A 25,052-nucleotide genomic window follows, 5' to 3' on the forward strand; every position below is an offset into this window, starting at 1 on the left:
GTAGTTTTTTCTGGAGTTTTTCTGTGTGCACTGTGTTCAGGAGAAATGCTGCTTCGTCTGGTTATACATGTACAGCCAGATGATCGTAAACTTGAACTTGCCTGAAACATGTATGTTTGTGCCCCAATATTCAAACATGATTGATAGTTTTTTAATATTAGCTGCCATTATGGACAACTAATGTACTTAGAAGCAGAAATAAAATGTTTATATACTTAAAGTTTAAAAATGGGTGTTTAAAAAAACTGGCTGGGGAGGATTAGGACTGCACGTCTGCCCTCTACGTCATCTTGCCACGGCTCCATGCGGCATGACTTTCTGAACGAGTCTTCCATGAAGGATCTTGACAACTACCGTACTAAAATCCATATACCATGTACATATCTACTGCTTAATCTTCCATTTAAAAAAAAAATAACCTTGTAGCACTACTAAAGGAAGAGGTTCTGAAATAAATGCATTCCACATCAAGCAAGTACACCAGTAACTGCCATTTATTCAAACCACGCGCGTTCCTTTTTAGGGAAGGTGAGAGATGTCATAATGCTGCTGTGAGGCCTCGCCATTCCCCTGGCAACGCACTCCTGCAGTCTGGAACTTCTGTGTGGTGGGGGGGGGGAAAGCCCCGTGCCCTGCCACACTGGCTGTTCGCTACGGCGATTCGGCCATCACGTGCAGGGTTGACCCAGCCAGCTACAACCTCCTCAAAAAACTGAATTAGGGTCCTGAGGCATGACCTCCCCTTCACAAACCTATGAGAAGACTGTTCTTATATAAATGCCCGTAAATCCTGCCCTTAAGAATTCTCTCCAATAATATGCCCACCACTGATGCAAGACTCTCTGGTCCATAATTCCCTGGATTCTGCCTATTACTTTTTTAAAACAAGGGGACCATATTTGCCATTCTCCAATCCTCCAGCAACTCCCCTGTATCCAAGGACTCAAAGACTATCGTCAGCGCCCCAGCAATCTATCTGCTCTCTTCTCATAGCAACCTTGGGTATATCTTGTCCAGTCTTGGGGACTTAACAATCCAGCACTTAAGTTGAAGTTGCAAGTGAAAAGAACATGAATGTTATTAAATTCCATGAACTTTCCAAGTGTTGAACACCTGCAATAACCTCTGCTGTCCAGTTGTTCCTGCAGTCTCAGCAGTATCATCATGGTGTTTTAAAAAAAATAACACGCTGATAGTTTTAAAATGGTTACAACACAAATCCTTTCACTTCTGCAATCCAAGTAATGGGACAAGTAGTTTCTCCGTTATTTTGCAACTTTGTTTTAGTTTCTGGAAGAGAAAAGCCACGACTTAAATGTCAGCCCATTTGCTGACATCGTTGCCACCCAATTCTGTGCTTCTCAATCTTTCCAGTAGCAGTCCACAGTCCTACTGAAACATATTGGAAGGCTAAACATTCACCAGGATGATTATATGCAAGAAGAAAAAAAACTAGAATGATTTGACCACATCCAAAAACAAAAGTATATACATTTCATTGAAGTTCAAGACAAGGTCAGGGGAAAACAGAGATTCTACAGAAGCCTCAAGATTAGCCAAACACAGAAAAAGCTCAAAGTCTTAGTACGAGACCAAGACATGTTTCAGGTTGGACACCTATCATCAGAACTAAAAAGGAGATAATCTTTATGCAGGATCTTGACCTCTTTTCCTCTACAGATGCTATTTTATCTGCTGAATTGCTTCAGCAGCTTGCTTTTCTTTTGGTCCAGATTCCACCATTTGCAATCCAGTGTCTCCAGAAGACAAAAGCAGCACACATGCTGCAAGGATGGGGAGGGGAATTTTTCTGAAGAGCAAAACAGGGGCAACCAGGGATTTAGCTTTTAGTAAACATCATCAGGGTAATGAATGAATGGGAGCAGTCAGAGAAAGACTAGTGGGAGTTGTGAAACACAGAGCAGGAGGACAGCCCATCAGATGGTACAGAAACATCAAAATCAGGCCTGCCAGTTTGGGAAATAGCTTCTTTCCACAGGCTGTAAGAATGATGAACGGTATCTTGTAACTGAGTCAATTATTCCAAAATATCTATATATTAAATTATATCTTTATGTATATAGGTGACTATGTGCTACTATGTGTGTGCACTGTGTTCAGGAGAAATGCTGCTTCGTCTGGTTATACATGTACAGCCAGATGATCATAAACTTGAACTTGCCTGAAACATGTATGTTTGTGCCCCAATATTCAAACATGATTGATAGTTTATCACCATAGAACAATGCTAACAGGTTTTCAAAAATCATCTTCAAATTCTTCCTGATCCCAATTTTGCTATTTTTAAACCAATACACTTGTCTGAATTAGCAAAGACCATTGGGAAATCTGCATTTCTCTGGAATCTTTCATAACATTCCAAAATGCTTTAAATCCAATGAGAAGCAGGAGGGACTCGATGGGTCAGACCACATTTTGAGTAAGGGCTCCTGGTCTTGATAAAAGGTTGCAACCAGAATCATTGTCTGGCCATTTCTATCCATGGATGCTGCATAACCTTCTGAGTTCCACCAGCTTCTCATTATTTGCTCAAGGTTCCAGCATCTGTAATTTTTGATTCTCTACTTTAACTCCAATGCTGTCAACAACTGCTCTGTATGAAGCAAAAGCTATTTTAAAAAAAATTCAAACTACTGGAAGAACTCTGTGGGTTGAACAGCACCTGTGGAGGGAGAGGAATAGTTGACATTTTGGGTTGGGACTCTGCATCAGGCTCCACAAATGCCAGTAGTTTTTTTTTGCTCTGGATTCCAGCATCTGCAGTCTCGTGGCTCCAGTCAGACTTTTTCTCAGAAGTGAAAAAAAGTCCAAATTTATCTAACTGTCAAGAGACTAAGGTTCATTATCATAAGTACTTAGACCCAAAAACTATTTTTGTATGTTCTACATAGGTCAACAGGTAGTGCAAGAATAAGAAGTGTCCTAATAACACCAGGAAAGAGCCGTCCATGACTCACAAAGAATGTACTTCAGACTCGTAGCTTTTACCTAAAGGAAGGGGGAGATGAGCAGGTTACTGGGTGGGATGATCTTCTTGCAGGCGCATCCACCTCCCAATAATTTTTTCACCCTTTCCCTCTCCTTTACCTCAAGGCAGACTGCTTTCATGTTTTCTACAAGGTGCTAATTTCTTGGCTAGTGAATCTAATAACGGAACTACCTTTGAGCAGTGCACTGGAGTGCCAGCGTAGTATTACATTACACAAAAATATTGATTCATCAGATTGTCAACCAGATGACATTGTGTTTGTGACAAAAATAATTCTTCCGATGAGACAATTGACTGTTTTATCTTACTCTATCTCATTGACATTTTCCTTGACCTTTTTGTTGAGTATAGAAATACACCAGCAAAATCTATGCAAATCCTGTGCCATGGTCACGACGTCCATTTCCATGGATTAGCTTCAGCTTGAGGTGCTTTAGGTTGCATCTCCTGACATCATCTCACTGTTTTTCAATATCGATGGCCATTGATGGCCACCAGACATGCATAAGCCCCAAAGCTTTAATTTAAATTATCCCTGGGTGATTATTGTAGAGTTCCGACAACATGACAGCCTGCCATTTTGTAGGAATGATCATCTTGGTCCCCCATAATAAACAATCTTCTTCAATTGATATTCATTACATCCTATAGAATAAGATTTTGGTTTCAGCCTCGGGCCACCCATTTAATGTGAAATATAGGACCTTTGACAGGTTAGTTTTTTTCCGTATTCAAGAGCATGGCCTTTTTGTGTTGCTGGTTTGTATTTCAAATCGTAATCATATGCGGTGAGCAGCATGGCCCACCTTTGAATTTTTATTGCAGCTATCACTGGAATCCCCTTTTTAGGGCCTAAAATCAGCTACCAAGGTAAACTGCCTACCACACAGGTATTGTTGAAATTGTTTGACATCAAATATTATGGCAAGCCCTTCTTTTTCCAGATGTGCATAATCATAACCAAGAAGTACAAGCCACCGGTTGTTCCCCTTTTCCATTACTTGTGACAACACCACACCCAAGCCCAATGGTGAAGCATCCACCACATGGTCACCTTCTTCTCTGGGTCATAGTGGACAAGAACATTATCGCTTGATGTTAGCAGTTCTTTCAACAAACAATTGACCACGTTACTTGTCTCTTCATTCCCGCACCATTTCTGTCCTTTTCTTAACAATTGGTTCAGCGGGCTGCACAGCGTTGACATATTTGGGATGAGCTTCAAATAATGGTCAACTAAACCTAGAAATGACTGCAATTCAGCTCGATTTGTTGGGTAGGATGTTCTGTAGATGGCCTTGGTACCAGCGGTATCCATTCAGACTCCATTATTAATTCTAAATTCTAAATTTATAGAAGGTAGCATAAATACAACCTTGTCCTGGTGCAGACGGATGTTTGCTTGTTGCAATTGGGTTAAGACCTTTTCCAGGTTTGATAGATGCTACGAGTCATCTCGATCTATAATTATATCATCGAGGTCTGCAATGCAGCAATTGTCCATGACCAACTGAAATATTGCTGGGGATGCTGATATTCCATATGGCATTTGGGTACAGGTGAATAACTCCGAGTATTAATCGCCACATATTTCTTTGAGGCCTCATCCAATTCGATTTCCAGTTCCATGATTTTTATTCCCCCCCCCCCACCATTCAGGCCTGAAATAATTCTTCCTCTTTGGGCATAGGGTGTTCAGGAATTGAACAGAAACTTTGTAATCACCACAAATTCGGTTCTCCATTGGCCTTTCAGACTGGCCTGATGGGAGCTGCCCAATCACGGTATTGGATTCTTCCCAGGATTCCTGATTTCCAACCTGTTAAGTTCTGATTCAATCTTTCCTTTTATTGCAAACGGTACCATCCTGGGCTGATAGAACTTGGTTTCAACACTGGATTTCAAATGCCACTTTGCCTGAACTCCTTGGATTTTCCCCAGGCCTTTTCCAAAAATCATCTGATACCTCTTAAGCACTTGATCCACTTTTGGCTTGGCCTCACACTCCTTACATACTTTCATTACAGATCCAATTTCCATCCAATCTAGTCGGATGTGCGGCAAACAGTTTCTTCAAAATAATGCCGGCCCTTGGTGTCAATGACGTAGAGGGATAATCTGTTCGGTGTCTGTCTTTATATTCAGTGTTTACTTTGCATTTCCCAAAAACCTTGACTTTTTCCCCTGTGACCGTTTTCAATGTTTCCATGTTGGACTTTTTCAGGGTGAGGTAACAGTTGTGCTTTTAACTTTACTGGCATTAATGATAATGCTGCTCCGTGTCCAACTCCATTTGGAGAGGTTTGTTGATGGACCACATGGATGTAGATTTCTGATTTCTTATTAATTAATCTGTGAGTATATATTACTTCTAGTGCCTTGTCTTCCTCCAAGTTGTTAGGTTCACTGCTAGGGCTTTCAACCTTCTCTTCCATGGTTTTTACTTTGGAGGGCTGTTTTTCATATCTTGATCTTTGTTTCTCCTTTTTCCCCTTTGTTGACACTTTATTTATTTCTTGGACATTTGGCTCTAATGTGTCCTTCCTCGTCACATAGGTGACATCTAGCTTTTCTGAAATAACAATTATCTGGACTATGGTCACATTTTCGGCAGTGGAAGTATTCTTGTCAGCTAGCTGTGGTTCGCCTTGTATAATTTCCAAGTTTTTAAAATCAGCCCTCTCGTGTCATACACAAACTTAATGGTTACATCTTTTGTACATACTGTTGGACACTACGCTCAGCTAAACCCATGACTAATCTGACTCTTAATGCTTCGTTTAAGAATGCACCAAACTCACAGGTTTCTGACAGTCTATGTAATTCAGCCAAATATTCATTTATGGATTTGCCCATTTTCTAAAATAAAATTTGTGTCTTTCTGCTTAGGACATAGATGTTCTCCTATTACAGCACTCAACTGTGCATAAGTTTTTTTTAAACTTGGTCTTTCAGGTGCTAACAGAGATTTCATCAGTTTAAACGTCTTACTTCCCTCTTGGCTTAGAAATAGTGCCCTTTTTTTGCTCGAAACTGGTGAGTCATTAATATTATGGGCAAGACCGTGTTGATCAAATCTTTTGACAACATGTTACTTAATAATCTTTAAACATGAAAACTGAATCACACTTTAACTTAACTAACATAACTTAACCCCCTTCTAATTCTAAGCACACGTTTGTAATGTGTAAGTTCAGAAAAGTTCTTTGGTTCACAGTCCAATCTCACTTCTCATTCCTCCGAGTTCACTGGTTGTAGGCAATTCTTACACTGTGCACAGAATTTAACATTTATAAAGTTCACCAGACTTTGGTGCTTGAAAGGTAAATGGATATTGCTCGGGAAGGTTCTTGTCAGTTTTCAGAGAGAGATTTGTTGTACATTTACTTCCATCAGGCACTTCAGGGTCTTACCAAAGAAACTTGCCCCATTAGGGTTCTCCAGATGATAACCCCTTTCTTTCAGGTCACCAAAGAGTTCCTTCTTGTTTCTCTTCTTCCAAGTGAAACGTTAGACAGCCAGTCCTCTCCTCTTGCATGAACCAGGCCGTCTCCAAATGGCTTTCCGCAAGCTTGCGAGCTTGTCACGTTACAGTCCCAGCTACTTCTGCTGGCTGTAACACTGTCGAAGTGATCTCTGTGTGCGTGTCTCTCTCTGAGTGAAAGCCTGTTTGACACTCTCTGCTTGCAAAACCACATGATCCTCTTAGAACAGCTCTAGATAGAAGAGGCTCTGACAAGCTTTTTCATCTGTTGCCTTTTGTAAACAACAATCCATTAGTGAAGTGTCTTGAGCACTCACCAAAGCTCTTGCAAAAGCTGTGGAGCTGATATGTCCAGCTCCAGTATTTCAAATGAGATGTTTTAAAGTGTTATTATGTAATCTACTTTAATAAACCTTTCCAAATTTATCTCCCAAGAACATATCTACATACTCTTTCACAATAGTTATACCAGTCTTCTTCTGAGTTCTTGAATTTTTTAAGCTGACCCTCCGACATTTTGAGTCGTTTTTCCAGCTTCTTTTCCTTTGTGCGCCATGGGGTCACTGGCGATTCCTCTTTAAATCTTCTCTCCAATGTTTGAATTATAGAAGATCTTTTCGATCCTCGTCGCCAATCTGTCGTGTATTCTAAGTATAGAAGTACACTAACACATGGAGACGTGATGCTTCATTCATTATTACTAAACTAAGGTGGTTCCCTGCATGTACATGATGATATCATACGCACGCAGGCGTATATTCACAACTCTTTTCTGTATCTTTGATGGATCAGCACTGATGAGCAGACGGTCTGCATTTAAATACTGTGAAAACAAATCACTTGGTTCCTCTTTCCCTTATCATACATTTCATCACCAATTCCACACCCATCCTCAATAACTACTGGAAATTGAACCAAACTCTCCAAAGACTTCATAGCTACAATATTAACAAGACAACTATTTTTATCTCTCTGAAACTGCCTGACTCCACTCCTGTCTTGCATCAACCTGTTAATGAAACCTTCATTAGTCCTTTTTACACTACACTTAATTTCCATACACACTTTCAGTTATCTTTCTTCTCCTCTTTCTCATTCTGTAAACTGGATCATTTGATATTATTTTCTCACGAAGACAAAGCCCCGTCAACAACATTCGCTGACTTTCAATGGCTGATTTGACCAACTGCAATAGTGAATCATCGTACTAAGCAGTGAGCCAAAAGGATAAGACCACAGAAGAAAAGGACTCCAGTTTGCCTTAAGTTACAGAACATTCAGACCTGACCAAAATTTAACAGTGATGTATCTTCATTAGTATGTTTAACAATCATATTTGCTGGATCGATAACATAATTCAACAAAATGAAATCTGCATAACTGCAATTTCCACATGACCAAACTGTAAGAGAATTTTAGCTCAGCATTAATGTTTAAAATCAGTTTTCGTAGAGGTGGATCAATGTGTGGTACACTACTTTCCAACATTTCAATTAAGATTCAAAAGTTCCAAACAGAAGGTTCAGTCTCCTGGGACCTTATTACCTTTAGTTTCAAATTATGAATGTCATAATTTTAACTACCTCAGTTTTCCATTTCAAAATCAATACATTAAAGTTACATCTAGAAAACTTGACACAAAAGGGCAACAATCAAATGTTTTGAATTAATTTAATAAGTGATCTGATTTCTACCTCCTCACTCATTGAAGTTTTTAAAATTACAGGAATAAAAGTAGAATGTTAACTAATTGATGAAATATTCTTAATTCACTGGTTAACTAAATTAGACTGAAACCAGAAAAAACAAGCAAGGGGTAAGCCAATAGATTAAAGTAAGCATTATCGAGGTCACTTTCAGATTTAACTTTTTTGCTCCTGCTGACAATGCATTTACATTGTCCAATTAGCAATATGTAACCTCATTTCTTTCCCTTTTGTTTGTCATCTTGCAGTCACAGTGGGTGGTTTTGCCTGAGGCACAATTTTACAGGGGACAATTGCATTCAACATCGAATATCTTAAGATAACTTTTGCTTTGGATTGTTATATTGGGAAGGAGGGGATTAAAAAAAACCAAATATAATAACTTGGTGAGAGAAAAATCTATCTTTTTACACAAGCATATTGAGTGACACGCATTTGTACTTCTGAAATGATTACAGGTTCCGGGACCTGTGCTGGATAATCTCATTTCCTACACAATATGATGGATGTTTTGTAAAATTTGCTATTTGCATTTTTAATGAACTACTTGTCTCCTGAATACAAGTTAAGGTAAGTGAAATATTAATTTTCATTTCTCAATCACAAGCGACTGAAAGGTAACATCTAAACAGCAGAGTTAACATACCTGACTTGCATAAAAATGTCCAGTGGAAAGTCCAATTTAAAGTTGACAAAGTTATTTAATAACAATGTTCATTAATTGGTTGGATACTTACACAATCAAACATGTTTAAGATTTTCAATGTCATTTTTGTGGTTTTAATTAAACCCCAATTCCTTTTAAACATGAGTAGGATCATAATATTTCTTCAGGTGTATTCATTCAGTACAAAGTTAACTATTTGATTTTATGACGGAGCAAGTCTACTTAAATTTGATAAAAAATCTTGAAAGAACCATCTTAGAAATGATCCCTATATTGAAGAACTGTGGTAGATGCTGTGTGCAAGTCAACAATTCAGTAAATTGATGTTTACCCCTGTAGTTTGTGCACGTTAGTGACATTGTTCTTGAAAGGAAATTCTACTCAAAATTCATTGCTTGTAAGCTTCTGAATAACATGACAATTTATAACAAAAACAAATTATACAGCTCCAATCAAAATTTAATTGTATAGTGGATATCAAGTTCTCAAAAATAATCGAATGAAGTGATAGCAAACACTACTATAACAGTTAAAGGGGCGAGAGATATGAAAATGATTACTTTTGTAATTGAAAAGGATTCCAGAGTGTAGGGCAAAATGACCCAAAATATGGTAGAGGGAACTAGTCCAATTGCTGGAAAAGGCTGCACATACATTGATATGAAACTGCACGCTGTAGCAGAGGGGCTGATTTAGACTTTGTAAAGCATTATAGTTACATAGTATGGAAATTTGTTATCGGCCTAACTCGACCACGCCTATCAAGGTGCCTATCTGAGCAAGAGCAATTTGCCCATATTCTGCTAATCGTTTCCTATTTATTGTAATTACTGCTGATTATGAATTAGTTAATTAACCTTTTTAAACTCAAAAAATTGTCAATAAAGTTTGATTTTGAAAATCCTCTATTCCTGGCTAGGATCTCTATTCCTGGCTGTGGTCTCCTGCTGGGGTCTGCAGGAGCTCAGTGCTCAGCACTTGTATTGGAGAATTTGCTCTTGGATCCTTGCCTGGGTTATTCACTGTGTGGGATCTGCAAGACCATTCTTTTGAGTGGCTATAAAATAAATTTTGTTAAATTATGTTTTGGCTTTAATGTTTTTCATTTACAGTGTCATTTTAAAAATTCTAAACTACTTGAGAATATCACAAACATTTAAATATGTGATAGTTTTAATAAATAGCAAGACCTGGGGTTGTGGCTTTTTTTCCAAGGGTGACTCTGACCCAACATATCATTCACTTACATTGCTCAAGGCCCAGTTATAAATGCAATTTTCTCTTTCGATCATAAACTTCAAACATGAAGACTAAAGGTTGGAGGCAAAAATAGCAAGGATGTGTTCCCACCAAACTCCTTTTAAGAAAAATATAAGATATTCCAGAGGACTGTTAAGTTGTTGGTTAGTAACCAGCAACAAGTCACCAGATGTTAATGAGGAATGTTTCAAAGGAAAGACAACACATTTATTTCCCAGCCATAAAATTCCCATGGAGGGGAAGAATTATTTTTTTTTAAATAGAAATTATATATTGTGGCGGCATACCACTAGGCAGGTGAACCGGCCCCACTTGTAATCCACGCGGTAGGGGAGCAGGCCAAAATGGCGCCATTGGGGGTTTCCCCTTCTCAGCACAGGGCTCAGAAGCCCGCACTGGGGGACCATGTGACACCTGGGTGATGTCAGCGCCCCCCAGCACGGTTCTCAGCCAGGTCCAGGCTGGGAGTATAAATCCAGCCCAGCAGCCTGCAATAAATCAGTTCTGCTCAACCCATCTGGTTGTGTGTTCTTTCAGTTGCAGTGTAACTGCCGCTACAATAGCAAGATATTTCAGAAAACATCAAGCCAGGTTTTTGGGCTTCAGGCCAGACCACACTTGGTGGCAAATTCTTGACTGAGTAGCTTTAATTAATCTGTTGTACAGTAAAATAATGCAGAATCATGGAATAATTTTCAATTCCTAATATATCAATTGTACAACAGGCTCTGGCCGGCTTTGTACTTCAAACTCCACTCCTGTCTCAGACTCTGGACATGTATTAATAGGAATCACAGGTGAGAGGGTGGGCAAAAAAAAATGAAGCAAAACCAAAAATGCTTAAATGTATTTACAATTCCTTCAATACCTCGGACATGCTGCTCATGGACAATATATCATCCATAGCATGAAGCCAGGGTTATTCATCATTTTGTGAAGAACTCATACATAGACCAAAATGGTATTATCATCCTGCTACAATCTTCCCACATTGGACAGAACAAAATGCCTCCCCGTAACACTGCTGCAGAATTTCACAAGCACGTTGGAGCTGGCCAATTAAGAATACTGCCATTCAGCCCATTGCTAATAAATAAAACATCTGTATTAGATTTGCAACTTATGGTGCAAAAGTGTTAATTCTTTACATTGCTCTGTTTATGTCAATAATCTCTCAATACCTTACCAGTGATTCTCAACCTTTTTCTTTCCACTCACATACCACAAAGTAATCCCCATGTTGTAGGTGCTCTGTGATTAGTAAGGGATTGCTTAAGGTGGTATGTGACTGGAAAGAAAAAGTTTGAAAACCATTATTTTAATCGTACCTAATTGGCTCGTTATGTGCACCATTCCATAGCTCTGAAGGAAATGGGCCAATGACAATTTTTCTCAAGCAAAATATTTCAATAACAAATGGGTCTAGAGCAGTGATTCTCAACCTTCCCTTCCCACCCACATACCACCAGAAGCAATTCCTTACTAATCACAGAGCACTGATGGTATAGGGATTATGTAAAGTGGTGTGTGAGTGGAAAGAAAAAGGTTGAGAGCCACTGCCGTAGACTCTCTGATACACTGACGATGTTTCCTCCTCATGTTTCATGCTTTGACATGAATCTCAAAATGAAAAGTTCAGTACAGCATCGTTCCTACTATTTTTTATTTTAAAAAAAGATTTAGCAAACAGCACAGTTACAGGGTCTTCTGGTCCACAAGCCCATGCTGCCCAAATATCCAAATAAACACCTTACAGTCAGCTCCGATTTGAACCCAGGTCGCTAGTGCTGTAATACTTTAGTGATAACCGCTAACCAAAACATGACACCCTTATATTCAGCCTACAATAGTTGGCCAGTACATCAAGTTCTTTATTAGTTGTGAAACTGTTTCATTTTCTCAAAATGGTGCAAGGCACAGCTTGTCTCTTCCCTGTCTCCCATCCTGTTTTATCTGAATGACTGATCGTCTTACCAAATGATGCAGTACATCTAAATGTGAAACACACAACAGTTTGGAAAGGCAATGAGAAAGCAATGGGTGAAAGAGATTCTAAAAGTGAGAGAAATAGGGTAAGGGACCACAGTGTTTATGGGTTGTGGTGAAACAAAAAGTAATCAGGCCAGTGGAGAGATCAAAATCTGGCTGAGGAAAAGAAGCTATTCTCTCTCACACCCACAAAATCCCTCAGCTTGCTGGCTTCCTCTCCCCTTCTTATTAGCCCCAGTCTTCCTGCATTCCCCTCATTGCAGTCATCACCACTCTGCCTCTCTCCTTCCCCCTCAAATCATCCCTCTGATACCTTTTCACTGCATTCTCGGCAGCCCCCACCCTCCACAATGTATCCATCTCAGTGTATTTCTTCCTAGACCCCTATCCTTGCTGCAATCCTCAACAGCATTCCTCACACCTACTCCCTTAACACTTCACTGCATGTCTCCACCAGCTCCTTTCACCAGAATCCCTCTCAACCCCTCCCCGCTGTTGAGCCATCCCCTCCTCATCACGATCCTCATTATTGCAACCCTTCACTACCTCTCTCCCTTTCTTGATACATCCCTGACCAGTTCCACCACCTCACTGCATCAGTCACCTACCCCATCATGTCCCACACTCACCACTCTATCCTTCTGCTCTCCGCTCCCCCTTCTTCACCACACCCCCTGCGTTCCCTCCCCCGTCTCCCCTTCCCTGCATCCCTCCCCCTCCCTGCATCCCTCTCCCTCCTTCCCCCCGTCTCCCCTCCCCGCATCCCTCCCCCGTCTCCCCTTCCCCCCTCCTCCCTCCCCCTTCCCCCCTCCTCCCTCCCCCTTCCCCCCTCCTCCCTCCCCCTTCCCCCCTCCTCCCTCCCCCTTCCCCCCTCCTCCCTCCCCCTTCCCCCCTCCTCCCTCCCCCTTCCCCCCTCCTCCCTCCCCCTCGCTGCATCCCTTTCATCTCCCGTGTCCTCTTTCCCCGAGTCTCCACCCCCTTTTACTGCATCCCTCACCAATCGACATAACCCAAACTTGGTCAAACAACCGGTGATTTTTAATCGTTCAGTCAAACGCGGCCCAGCCATTTCCGAGTGATCCTTGCCCTGATTGTGAAGAGAGCCCGGCCTCTCTACCTCTCCCCTACCTGGAGCCCGTCGCCGCAGCGCCGCCGTCTTACGATCCAGTCGGTCGACAGTCAGCTGACCAGCCACCACGCATGCGCACGCCGGGCTCCTGAAAGGGAAGGGGAGGGGGAGGGGGTGACTTCTCAATTGGTTTGTGCATTTTTGTTTTAATTCTTGGCGAGAACTAAGACTTGAAAAAGAATAAATGATAAAGCCATCACGCGTTTCGCGAAAAAAAACATTATTTGGATACGAATGGATGACGTCAACTGAAATGTACTTCTGAATGCCGAAGTATTGAAAATGCGTTATATTGAATATAGTTATTTGTAGAGCTGAGATGCTCTGAGCCGCTGATCAGGTTATAGACCCTTAAGATAAATTGTAAGGGGGGAAGAAACAAATTCCCAGTCACGTGATTATTTGTTCTCCCTGTCGATGGGTTTTTCTAAATAATGAAACGTGTAAAGAGTTGCTGAAGCTTCACCGTGAAGATGGGGAATTATGAGGAAGAGTGGTGAGAGCAAGCAGAGGCTGTCGCTCTTGGGAATCATACGTGCAGCGAAGCCAGTTCAGAGGAGATCCAAGGTGAAATAAACATAAACCAAGATCAGAACTGGGGGCAGCTTGTGGTGAATCGTTTATTTCTGAGAGATTTCCCGGGTCTCTCTCGGAATCGGCGAAACGTTTGACTCCATCCATCTGGGCTCGAACCGGTACCTCGAAGCAAAATATCATGGATATTTGAAATTAATTTAGAAAACGCTGGGAAATGTTCAACGAGTCAGACGGCACTTGTGGAGACAGGATCTGTTCATGTTTCCTGCCGCGGAATTGGATTCGGATTTAATTTGCTTGGACTCGGGTTGCGATCGCCTGGACTCGGGAAGCCTCGGGTTGCGATCGTCTGGACTCGGGAAGCCTCGGTTTGCGATCGCCTGGACTCGGGAGCCTTCGGATGTGTTCGCCGGCACTCGGGGAGCCGAGGATTGTGTTCGCCTGCACTCGGGGAGCCGTGGTGCGTTCGGCTGGACGGGGAACGCCTCGGGTGTGTTCGGCTAGACTCGGAAAGACTTGAATTTTTGTTCGGCTGGACTCGGAAAGCCTCGGACTTTGTTCGGCTAGTGTCGGAAAGCCTCGGGACCCGTTCGGTTATGCTCGGGAAACCTCGTGTCCCGTTCGGTGAGATGCGAGTGGAGCATTGGCCCGGAGGTGGGGTGAGAGGTCGGAGGTGAGAGGGGGTGGCGCGGAGCGCAGCGAGTGGCATGTGTTAGAGGTTGTGGAGTCGGGCGTTCACCTTCATTCCCCTACCCCGTTCGGTTAACAGGTGAAGACGGACAAGCGCCCGCGCACCATGAAGGGGTGAGTGGACGAGCGGGCCCGGCCTGTCGGGCTTTCCTTGATGGCGGGAGTTGCGCGCTGAGTTTTTAGTGAAGTTGTTGGAGTTGAGGCCTCGGGCCGCGGCCACCTCTGACTCCTCGACTGCCGGTCTCTTCTTGCTGTGACTCCCTCGGGCGCTGCCTCACAACCCGTTTTCCCCATCCATACCGGTGCAGTTACCGCCTCAGAAAAAGGGGGAAATCCTTTCGGATATTGCTTTTTTTATTGGTCTCCGAAGGACTCCCAATAATTCGCCAACCCTGCTGAGTTCGGTCGAAACAGTTTTCATCTGTTGTTTGCACCCATTTACGTCGACAGACATGAAGTTCCTGGGCTTTTTTTGCACTGGAAGTTTAATTTAAAGATCGTGTCAATGTCTTAACGTCTACTTCTGGCCTCTTGGGGGTTCGTAGCGCCAAGAACCTTACAAACTTGCGATTAGATTGTAGAACGCCGACCATGTGTAAAATCGACCCAGTTGTGTATTATTTTATGCCCTCAAATTAGAACAGAATTGAAATATCCATCCGAGGAAATTGGGAGGAATGAAAAAGTTTGCACAAAAGCTGAAAGAAAAAAACTTTTTTGGAAAGTACAGTTGTACATTTCTTACTGTATCATAAATATGCAAAAAGTTATTCCCCCCCAAACAAATTAAGTTTTATTTGCTTTTTGAAGAACAGGAGGTTGAACAAAATTGGAGTTTAAAAAAAAAACTTATTCGCTTAAAAACTGAGTTTTGGGTAGTGTAAGTGGAGGCCTTCTCTTGTTATAATAAAATTATGTATTTGTAATTTGTGTTCAAATTAAATAGATGTAACGTTTTATGTATGTGTGTGTGTATATTCAATTGACAACCTTCTGACACCTGTGGCTCATTGAGAGGTTGTTGTCTCTGAGTCAGGATGTTGTTGGCTCAAATCTCACTTTAAAGGCTTAAGAGCCAAAAATTCTTGGTCAACATTTCAGGGCTGAAGAGGGTACTTTTCTGAAGGAGGTGCCACCTTTGGGGAGGGATATTAAACTGAGGCCCTGTCTGCTCTTGTATTGCTATATTTGTTTCTGGTGTTAGGCAATATATATTCCTTAATCAAATGTGGAAACTCCAATCTGGTCTTCATAATATTGTTACTTGTGAGAGTTTGCTGTCTTGTACAAACTGATTTTTTTTTTCTCTCCTTTCAACAGTAACTACTGTAAAATTGAAGGGATATAATGGAACCACTAATTTATTATTTTCTCTGGCAAATAACTGAAGCTGAACTAAGGTGTTGTCAGTTTTATGTTTGATGACCCTGACTGGTTTTGAACTGCATATCCATTGCATTAATAATACACTGCATCTTTTTCCTTGCTTCAGATTTAGTGCTGGCACCCTTTTCATGCCTTTTAGACTATTCCAAGATTCCTTTTAGGGTAGATGGGGCACTCCCTAAATTTAAACATTTCATCTGCCCATGTCACTACTTGCATCATCTCTGCAGCTGACTTACACTGCTTAGTTAAGCAACCTATTTCAAAATTCACATCTTTGTTCTCTGCGCCTTCACCCGTATCTTTTTTCTGCTTAGAATGTTATCTGAACTCTGTAAAATATGAACTCCTATGTATACCCTGAATGCAGTTGCTATATCACTGTACTTGTGTCTTCTGGTGCCATACCTGAAGCTCTGGAATTCACTCCATTTTAATACTTGCACTTCCATTAAGATGCTTACTAATCAATCAGTCTGCCCTTTTCAGTCAATTGAAATCTGGCCCATACAGATTCCCAACTTCTGGACAATTTGAGTCCTAACTGGGTCACTTGTTGCAATGGATGGTAAACCCTGAGTCAGGCAGGAGAAAGTTGGCTGCAATATTTAAAAAAAACTGTCCAGTGATTTCCCACTTCAGATCTAGTGGATTGTAAATGCTGTCACAGTTTGAATAATTTATGAGCTCAGGAATAATTTGTATGAGGTACCTGATTGTATTCATCATCTGTGAAACTGCTCAGTGAGAAGTGGAAGTTTCAGGAGAGATGGTGAGACAGGAAATGGTTTGGCAGAATAAACTGGTTTAAAAAAAATACTCATTGTTTTGGAAATATCGTAAGCAATGAACAGCACTGGAGTTTTGCATATTGCCAAACAACTGAGAATTATTTAAATCCAGAATGCATTTTTTAAAGAACAAAATCATTTGTGTCTCAATTATACAATTCACTAAGTATCCTATGTTCTAGTTCTAGCATTCATAATTTCCTTTGCCCTATTGTTGGTGGTTATACTTGGCATGGCAAAAGTCCTAACCTACCATGTTTTGTTCACATGGTAACTATTTAAGAACTTAAAAAAATTCTGTTGTGTATTAACGCGTTGAAATCAGAAACTATAGAGTGTAATTGAATAGTGTGCTAAAGACTTGGGATATAAGAAATGCAAGCTTTAGGATTGGCCTTGGCACTCTGAAAACAAAGAAGCTCGAGGGACACAATGGGTCAGGCAGCAGCCATGGAGACAAAAGGTTAGTCTAAGTTGGAACTCTTTATTGAGACTAAAATGAGAAAGGAGATGTCGGGAGTGGAAGGAGAGTGAATGAAAAGGGTCAAAAGGTTACAGGGTACTGGACAAAAGAAGGTGGGGAGACAAAAGTGGCGACTACTAAAGGGGAGGGGGAAAGGTTGGAAAGAAAAGTTCATGAAGATATAGAAACGGTGGAATGAGATAGGGGTGGTTACCAAAAATTGGGGAATGGCAACAGCAGGAACATTATATTTTTCAACATGTAACTTGCAAACATTTACAAACTTTTTTAAATCAAAATGCAAATTAACTAAAATGGCTTAAATCTGTTTGTCCAAACTCCCAGCTTTTGCAAGAAGTATTCTCTGATTGCATTGCTGAATGATCTGAGTTTTTTCTTAAACAAGGTGTTGAGTCTATGATTTCCCATCAAGGGTATCCAAGATTCAGGATGCCTTTGTTGTCATGTAATACTATAGAACATTTAATATTACATGAAATTTCTTACTGCCTGCTGAAAGGCAGGTGTCACCCAGTGCCCCTAACAGTAAGAGGGAAAGTGAAGCAAAAAGTCTCTTCCGAGAGACTGGATTTGCATCCAGTGCTTCTGCAGCCTCTGAAGCTACACAGACTCCTTTATAAACCATCATCAACCTGAGCTCCAGATCCAAATCTCTGACATTATTAGGAAGCATTTGGGAGACCTTCTTGCCCTCAGCATCCTCTTGAATCCTAGCTCAGATACCAGGTTCCCACTTACGCAGGTCCCCTGACTGTAAGTCGTCCGCAGCCTGTGTGGATCCCTCGGCCTCTGATCCTCTCGAAGATCTGCCGCTGCGGTTACTGTCCTGTAGGGTCATCATCTCTGCTTCTCATTCTCAATGGGGTGTTTCTCCCTGTTTCAGATGAAGCTGCTCCCCTGGAGTCTGCAACCTCTCGTGGCAGCTGCTGGGCATAGGCGCTGCGATCTTGGGCACAGACACTGAGGTTGCAGGATTTTAAAATAACTCCATATGTTCCTTTAACAGGTTGTTCAAAGCCTGTATAGAAGTGTCATATAAGGACCAGGCAGTCGAACCTTTCAGAGTAACGCTGTCTCTCCACTCTCCCAGGTCTGCACGAGCCACAGCGCTGACATTGCAGCAGATCCAGCAGTGCTGCTATAGAGTATTGAAAGTTATACCCCTTTGCCATATCTTAAATTTATTGGTGTTTCAAATTCTGGTGATTACCACGTTGGATTTTGCAAAAGAATTGAACAGCTCAGTAGCAGCCCCTTTGGCTTACTGGGTCCCTGACAACTTCCAAGTCTGTCTACTATCATTCCATTTACCAGCACTTAATTCCTAGCCTTGTGTTTGCTTGCAGTTGAAATGCTTATCTAAATACTTGTTTTGTGACAAACCATCCTCTAAGTCTCTTGTTCCTCACCATAACCTTGTGCCTTCTAGCCTTGTATATGGTTGTTAGGGGTAAGTTTCCAACTCCCTATAACTCGAATGCTTTTCATGGTTTTGAACATCTCTATCCATTCCAAGGAATAGATAATTGAAACATTTGATTCCAAGCAATATCCTGGAATATCTCCTCTGCACTCATGTCCTTGTTATTATAGTGTGGCAATGAGAACTGTATACAGTTTTCTAACAGTACCTGCTCTTGTACTCTGGGTGAATGAAGGCAAATATTCCATATTCACCACTTCAACTGCCTGCACTGCCACCTTCAGGGGCCCTTGGATTTCTTCACTGAGGTTCCTCTGTTTCTAAAATAGTCCTGGGGCCTAACATTTTATTAATATGTCCTCCACTTTTTAGTGCTCCAAAGAATATCACCTCACAATTATCAGGATTAAACTCCACCTGCTGTTGCTTTGCTCCTCTTACCGTCAGATCAATGTTCTATAGTCCATGGCTTTTCTCCTCAACAATTTTACAGCTTTTTGTGCCATCACCATACTTATCACTACATCCATATCCAAGTTGTTAATGCATATATATATATATGTTAAAAAAACTAAGTTTCCCAGCACTGATATGTGTTCATTGGCTTTCAATCACAAACAGTTTGCCACCATCACACTGTTCTTATTGCTAAGCCATTTTTGGGTCCAAGTGTCAATTTGCCCTGCTTTTAAGCATTTATGACTGATCTCCCATGCAGGACTTTGAAAGCCTTATTGGTCAATGTCGACTATTTCAATCATTTTGTCCTCACCAGTATACTTTTTTTGTACCTTTTGAAAACTTCAAATTGGTCAGGTAGGATCTACCCCATTAAAACTTTGCTATCTTTGGTTAATGTCCACCTTTTGTATGCAGGTTAATCCCAACCTTAGATTTTTCTTCCCCACCACCCCAATATACTCCCAACCTTTGACTCTAGTCCTAGACCTGTAACTAACTGGCTTGTTCCCTGTTATTTTCCTTGTACAAGGGTACAATGTCCTTTGTCCTTCAGTCATCCAATGACTCAGTTGTGGACAGTGAAGATTTAAATCTTTGCAAGATCTCGACCATTTCATCCCTTGAGCCTCATCTTTTCTCTTAATTGAACTTTTGGGGTTCAGACAGTATTCTTGGTAAATGTATACTGCATTCTCTCAAAGGCTGGAGTATGCATCCCAAGGTGTGCTTGACTTTTTACTAATTTTCCAGATGTGTTCTCACCAGAGATTTCTAGAGTGTGATTGTACTCTGAATATAAAAGGTTTTTTCTTTTTGGATTATTCTTTACAACTGGCCATGATTTTTTTTAAGAAAGATCAGTATAAATTGACTTCTAGGTTTCTTTGATGTATCACTGATATTGTGGTTGAAATAATGCCCTGATCTTTCCTTTTTGGGACCCAGGTACAGTAAAATCCTTGGTATTTGGCACCTATGAGGATTGCGAGGCCGGCTATGCAAATTTTCTGGTTGACTGACACTCACTCTTACAATGCCTAACTAATATATCAGCATTAATAATAAACTGTTTAAAAGATACAGGACTGCAAAATGAAATTTGAAAAAAAAATCAGTATTGTAGTCCTTAATTATCTGAAGTTCACTTTAATCATGTAATTTCTGTAACCTATAAAATTTAAATTTGAACTCCGGTCGCTGGTGCTGTAACAGTGTTATGCTAAATGCTTTGCTAACCATGCCGCCATCATAATTAAACACTCCCCCCCCCCCCCCCCTTTCCAATGTATTCTATTGATATTTTATGATAACAGTGGGGAAAGAAACTCCTTGAATCTGATGGTGTTATCTCACACGTGTGAACCTCCTTCCTGACAGGAGTACGTGTACGTGGCCAGGGTGCGATGAGTCTTTTAATTGTTGACTGCTTTTCCAAAGCAACAAGAGTTACAGATGAAGTCAATAGAGGGAAAGGGGTGATTGAACCACATTTACAGCTATGACATATGCAGCAATTAAACATAAACATGAATGGTTTTTTATAGAAAAAAAAGAAAAGAACCACCTCCCCCCTCAGCCAACTCTCTTAAGGAGAGTCATAAAGAAAGAAAAAAGAAAGAATATTAAAGAAAAAGTTAAATATAAATATTAAAATCTAATCAATATAAATTGAAATGTAAATATTCTGAGTATAACAACCAATTATTAATAAAAAAATTATAATTATCACGTGAAACATACATAATTTTTTCCATTATTAAACAATATTTCATCTCATTATGCCATCTATTAATATCAATCATATTTGTATCTTTCCACGAACGAGCAATACATTTTTTAGCTACAGGTAAAGCTAAATGTACAAAAGCAAGCTGGAACTTATCTAATCCCAAACCTTTCAGAGGTTGCAAACTACCCAATAAAAGTACTGTTGGATCTAAAACTATTTTAATCTTATACAGATATTCTAAAAACAATTGAATTTTCTTCCAAAAAGATTGTAAATGTATACATGACCAAACAGCATGAAAAAAAGTTCCAACTGTATCACCACATCTAAAACACAAATCTGATTCATGAAAACCATATGTTTTAAATTTTTCAGGTGTCAAATATAATTGATGTAAAAAATTGTAGTTAATCATTGCATAACATGCATTTAAAAAAATAAAACCAGTATCTGCTTCCCATTTACGTTCAGACCTATCCCAACCCTTTTTATCCATACTATCCTGTAATATTTGATACATAGATGAAATATAACCCTTCTCTGGTACCTTCATAAGAAAAGTCTCAAATTTAGTCATTTTAATTAAAATCATATCTCTACCAAAAACACATTTTACCAAAGATCGAATTTGATAATAAAGAAATAAAGAGCTCTTATCAATACCAAAACCTTCCCTCATCTGATTAAAAGATAAAAACTTACCCTCTTTAAAACAATCTCCCAAATTTTTCACACCTTTAAATCTCCAATGCAATAAACTTTGATTATGTATTGAAAAAGAAATAAGTTGATTATTATACAACAGAGTCAAAGCCGTTAATTTACCCCTAAAGCCTGTCATTTGTAGGATGCTTTCAAGATTCAATTTATTAAAGCAATAAAACAATGTCGTATTACATGAAATTTCTTTTTGCCTGCTGCACAGCAGACAGATTTGCCACTGGCAGGAATTGCCTTAGTACCTTTTATAGGCTTAGTCAGGGAGAGAAGCAAAAGAGAGTCTTCCCCTCCCACCACTGAGTGTCCCATTGCTTCCCCAGCCCTTGCAGCCACACAGAGTCTAGTTCAAACCATTGACAATCCAAGTTCCAGATCCAAACCTCCGACATGTTCAGGAACATTTCAGCGCCCTTGGCACCTTCTTGTATTCAGGTTCTGATACTTGATACCCCTTCAGCCATTTTGAGCCTGTCTCCATCAGTCCACAGCATGGCGCAAGTCTCTCGACAGCAGCTCCAGCAGTTCACAGCTTCAACGGGTTCCTTGCCACGAGTTGCCAGCAGCCCGCCACATGCACTGGTCCTTCAGCCTCAGAGCCCCCTCACTGGACTGCTGCTGTGGTCACCATTCCCACAGATTGTCTCCTCCACTTCTCCCTCTCAAACAGGGGTGGTCTACTCCAGTCCTCTGTTTCTCCGGAGCCACTTGTGGCTGCTGCCGATTAATAGATGCCACCATCTTGGGTGCAGACCCGCAGTCGCGGGATTTCAAATAAAACCACTGTCAGTTCCCTCAATGGGTTATTCAAAACCCATGCAAAGCTGACGGTGGTCAACTGGGCAGCTGTATGCTGTGGGAGCACTGCATTTCCGCTCCCTCGATGATGTATCTGGAGAAATTGTTACAGGATGCTGGATGATGTGTAAGATTTGCTCAGGCTTCTGAGGGAGTAGAGATGCTGGTGGTCTTTCTTGGTCATTACATGAATACAAGAAGATCAGGACAAGTCACTGGAAATTTTTACCCTAAAAAACTGAAAGCTATCGACAATCTCCACCTCTGCACTGTTGATGTCGAGTGGGGAATGAGCTCTTCACCTTCTCAGGAAGTCTATAACCACCTCCGTGGTTGTGCTGACATTGAGGAAGAGGTTGTTCTCCTGGCACCAAACCATCTCTATCTCTCTAGAGATCTTGCATACAATGCTGGTATCATCCACAAATTTTTTGATGGAGTTGCAACTATTTGGCTGTGCAGTGATGGGGTACACCAGAGGACTGAGTTTCTCTGGTGTTGAGAATGATTTTGAGGGGGTGCTGACCCCAATCCTCACTGATTATGGCCTGAAGGATAAAAAAAACATCATGGATCCATTTGCAGAGAGGAGTGCTGAGACCAAGGTCATCTAGCTTGGAGATTAGTTTGTTTGGTTCTGTTGTGTGGAAACAGAGCTAATAATATTTATTTGTATTTCATGGATGCTTTATCAGATTCTTTTCATAGAACAGCAGAAAATTTGGTAATGTTGGAATGTTTTTGAATAAAGCCAAAATTGTCTCATCTTCCAAGAGTGATACAAAAATGTGCCTTTTAAATTTTAGTTATTTGCCATTATTTTCAGAAGTGCTTAGAGCCCTCTCAAAATTGTAGAATATTCTAAGCCTGAATTTTTTGTTGTTGTTAATCTGTGATTATTCACAAATATAACACTTCAATTATACCATTTAGCTAAAGTCCTGCAGATGGGACTTCTGGGAATTCTGACAACCTTTTGTGGCCACTTTCACTGAGATAAAGCTTTGAAGCTCTTGAACAAAATTGATCAACCATTTCAGTATCCAGTGCAATTTAATTTGGAAAGAAGTACTTGTTTAGGTATGTCCCTTAATTTATTCTGAGATTTGATTAATATAAGTTATAATGCCAAGCTGAAATTTTAAAAATATTTAATTACCTCTTCCTGCAGCAGGCAAATTGTCCAAGAAGATTACAGTTTTATATTCTCATTGATTCTAGAAATGCAGCTCTGCTGGATAACTACAAATGGGCAGAATAACCCATTATACACAGAATACAAACACTGAATGGTCTTGGCCTATTCTTGTATTCCTATTCATGATTGATATTAGCACAATGTTCTAAGTCAATACTAGAAATATCCTAGTTTTTTTTGAATGACTTTGCCTTTAAATCCTTAAGTACTTATGTGTATCAGTGTTGGAAGACAATGATAACCTTATTCAAAAACATTCCTCAACTGAACATTTACAATTTTTCTGCTGCAAGATGGATTGTATTCAATATAATCTAATTGGATTGTGCAGCAACCAAATCTTTATTTAAATGATTTATATCAATAATGCTTCCTCTGTGAATTTAAGATCTGAAAGAGGACAAATTTTATAGTGAGGTAATTTAAAGAAATTATGGTGACAAGTTAAAGGAAGATCTTGCATTTTGTACCACCTGTCATGTTTCTGATACCTTCATTGTGTCCATGCAATTTGCTTTGTTTATTTGTCAGAAAATGCCTTGTACAGTGAGAAGGGTTCTTCTGTTAGCGGTATAATGTCAACTCTCATTCGTACAGCCATGTAATAAATACAATGTTTAGAGTGTAGGATTATAATTTAAAGGAAGATCAATTGTTACAGGGTTAATTCAGGAGCTAGAGGCTGCGGGGGAAAAAATGCTAATTTTCCAACCTTCCTGGTGGTTGAGAGAGAAGAGAGTTATCTGGGGTGTGATGGGTCTTTCAGTATATTGGCTGCCTTTCATAGGCAGTGAGAGATGTAGATGGAGTCTATCAAGGGGAGGGTTTATGTTATGTTCTGAGTTGCATGATCTCGTACCACTCTACGATTCATCCAGCAAGCTTTCAATTCAGCACCCGGAGAAGTTGTTGAGGGACGAGAGTTATCTTGGGATTTCTTGTTAATATGATGCCACCTTTACATTAATAGACAATTCAAGAACTGTTGAAAAATCCTTGCTCATTATCCAAAAACAAGTAGCTGTTATGGTTCCTGATCATGTGTAATATCCACTAAAAGTTACTTAAATTTTAACATTGCTGTATATCCTTTTATGTAATTTTAAAATTAGCCCTCCAATTTGTAGAAACATTCCCACAAGCCTTCCCCTTCACATCACTTTTAACCTGTCATTGTATTCCTTCATGCTCACAGCTTTTCCTTAAATCCATCAATTCTCTGTTCCAGTGACCACTTAGAAAAATTCATATTCTCACCATCTTAATTTTTGTTAGATTTATTATTGATTCTTTTGTATTTGTGTGTCTTTCTCTTCCTCTCAAGTGGAAATTTCATGTCTACTGGGTTAAACCGATTTACTATTATAAAGGCCCCTTTTTACTGCCAGAGTTTGAGTCTATTCAGTCTTGTCTGACACATACAATCAGTTATCGTCATTTCAAACAATGGATGTGTTTGATCTTTGCAATCGTGTACACTAAGCTTTTGCTAGAAGTTGTATTGCATGAAACATCAAATTGTGAATTATTTTGGTTTTATGTAATGTACCTTTTACACTCTATAGAACTATTTTGTACTTGCACTGTCCAAT

At 40.2% G+C, this 25,052-nt stretch overlaps 2 protein-coding genes across 7 annotated transcripts in view; one reads left to right on the forward strand and one right to left on the reverse strand.

The window, feature by feature from the left end:
• Nucleotides 1-13,346, reverse strand: part of atp6v1ab (ATPase H+ transporting V1 subunit Ab) — a 41,548-nt gene extending 28,202 nt beyond the window's left edge. For 2 of the 3 annotated variants that reach the window (XR_011341972.1, XM_069890454.1), the window contains exon 1: nucleotides 13,245-13,346. The gene's annotated coding sequence lies outside the window, so the exon portion shown is untranslated. Of the gene's footprint in view, nucleotides 1-419; nucleotides 442-13,244 lie in introns of those variants that run through there. The other variant, XM_069890455.1, reaches the window with a different exon arrangement.
• A 484-nt stretch (nucleotides 13,347-13,830) lies between these two features.
• naa50 (N-alpha-acetyltransferase 50, NatE catalytic subunit) overlaps nucleotides 13,831-25,052 on the forward strand; it is a 36,902-nt gene continuing 25,680 nt past the window's right edge. For 2 of the 4 annotated variants that reach the window (XM_069890457.1, XM_069890458.1), the window contains exon 1: nucleotides 13,831-14,455. In XM_069890457.1, coding sequence (XP_069746558.1) covers nucleotides 14,379-14,455 — 77 coding nt within the window. In that variant the 5' untranslated portion in view covers nucleotides 13,831-14,378. The other 2 variants (XM_069890459.1, XM_069890460.1) reach the window with 1 other exon arrangement.

This window comes from Narcine bancroftii, chromosome 7 (genome assembly GCF_036971445.1).
Source record: "Narcine bancroftii isolate sNarBan1 chromosome 7, sNarBan1.hap1, whole genome shotgun sequence".
Classification (NCBI taxonomy): domain Eukaryota; kingdom Metazoa; phylum Chordata; class Chondrichthyes; order Torpediniformes; family Narcinidae; genus Narcine; species Narcine bancroftii.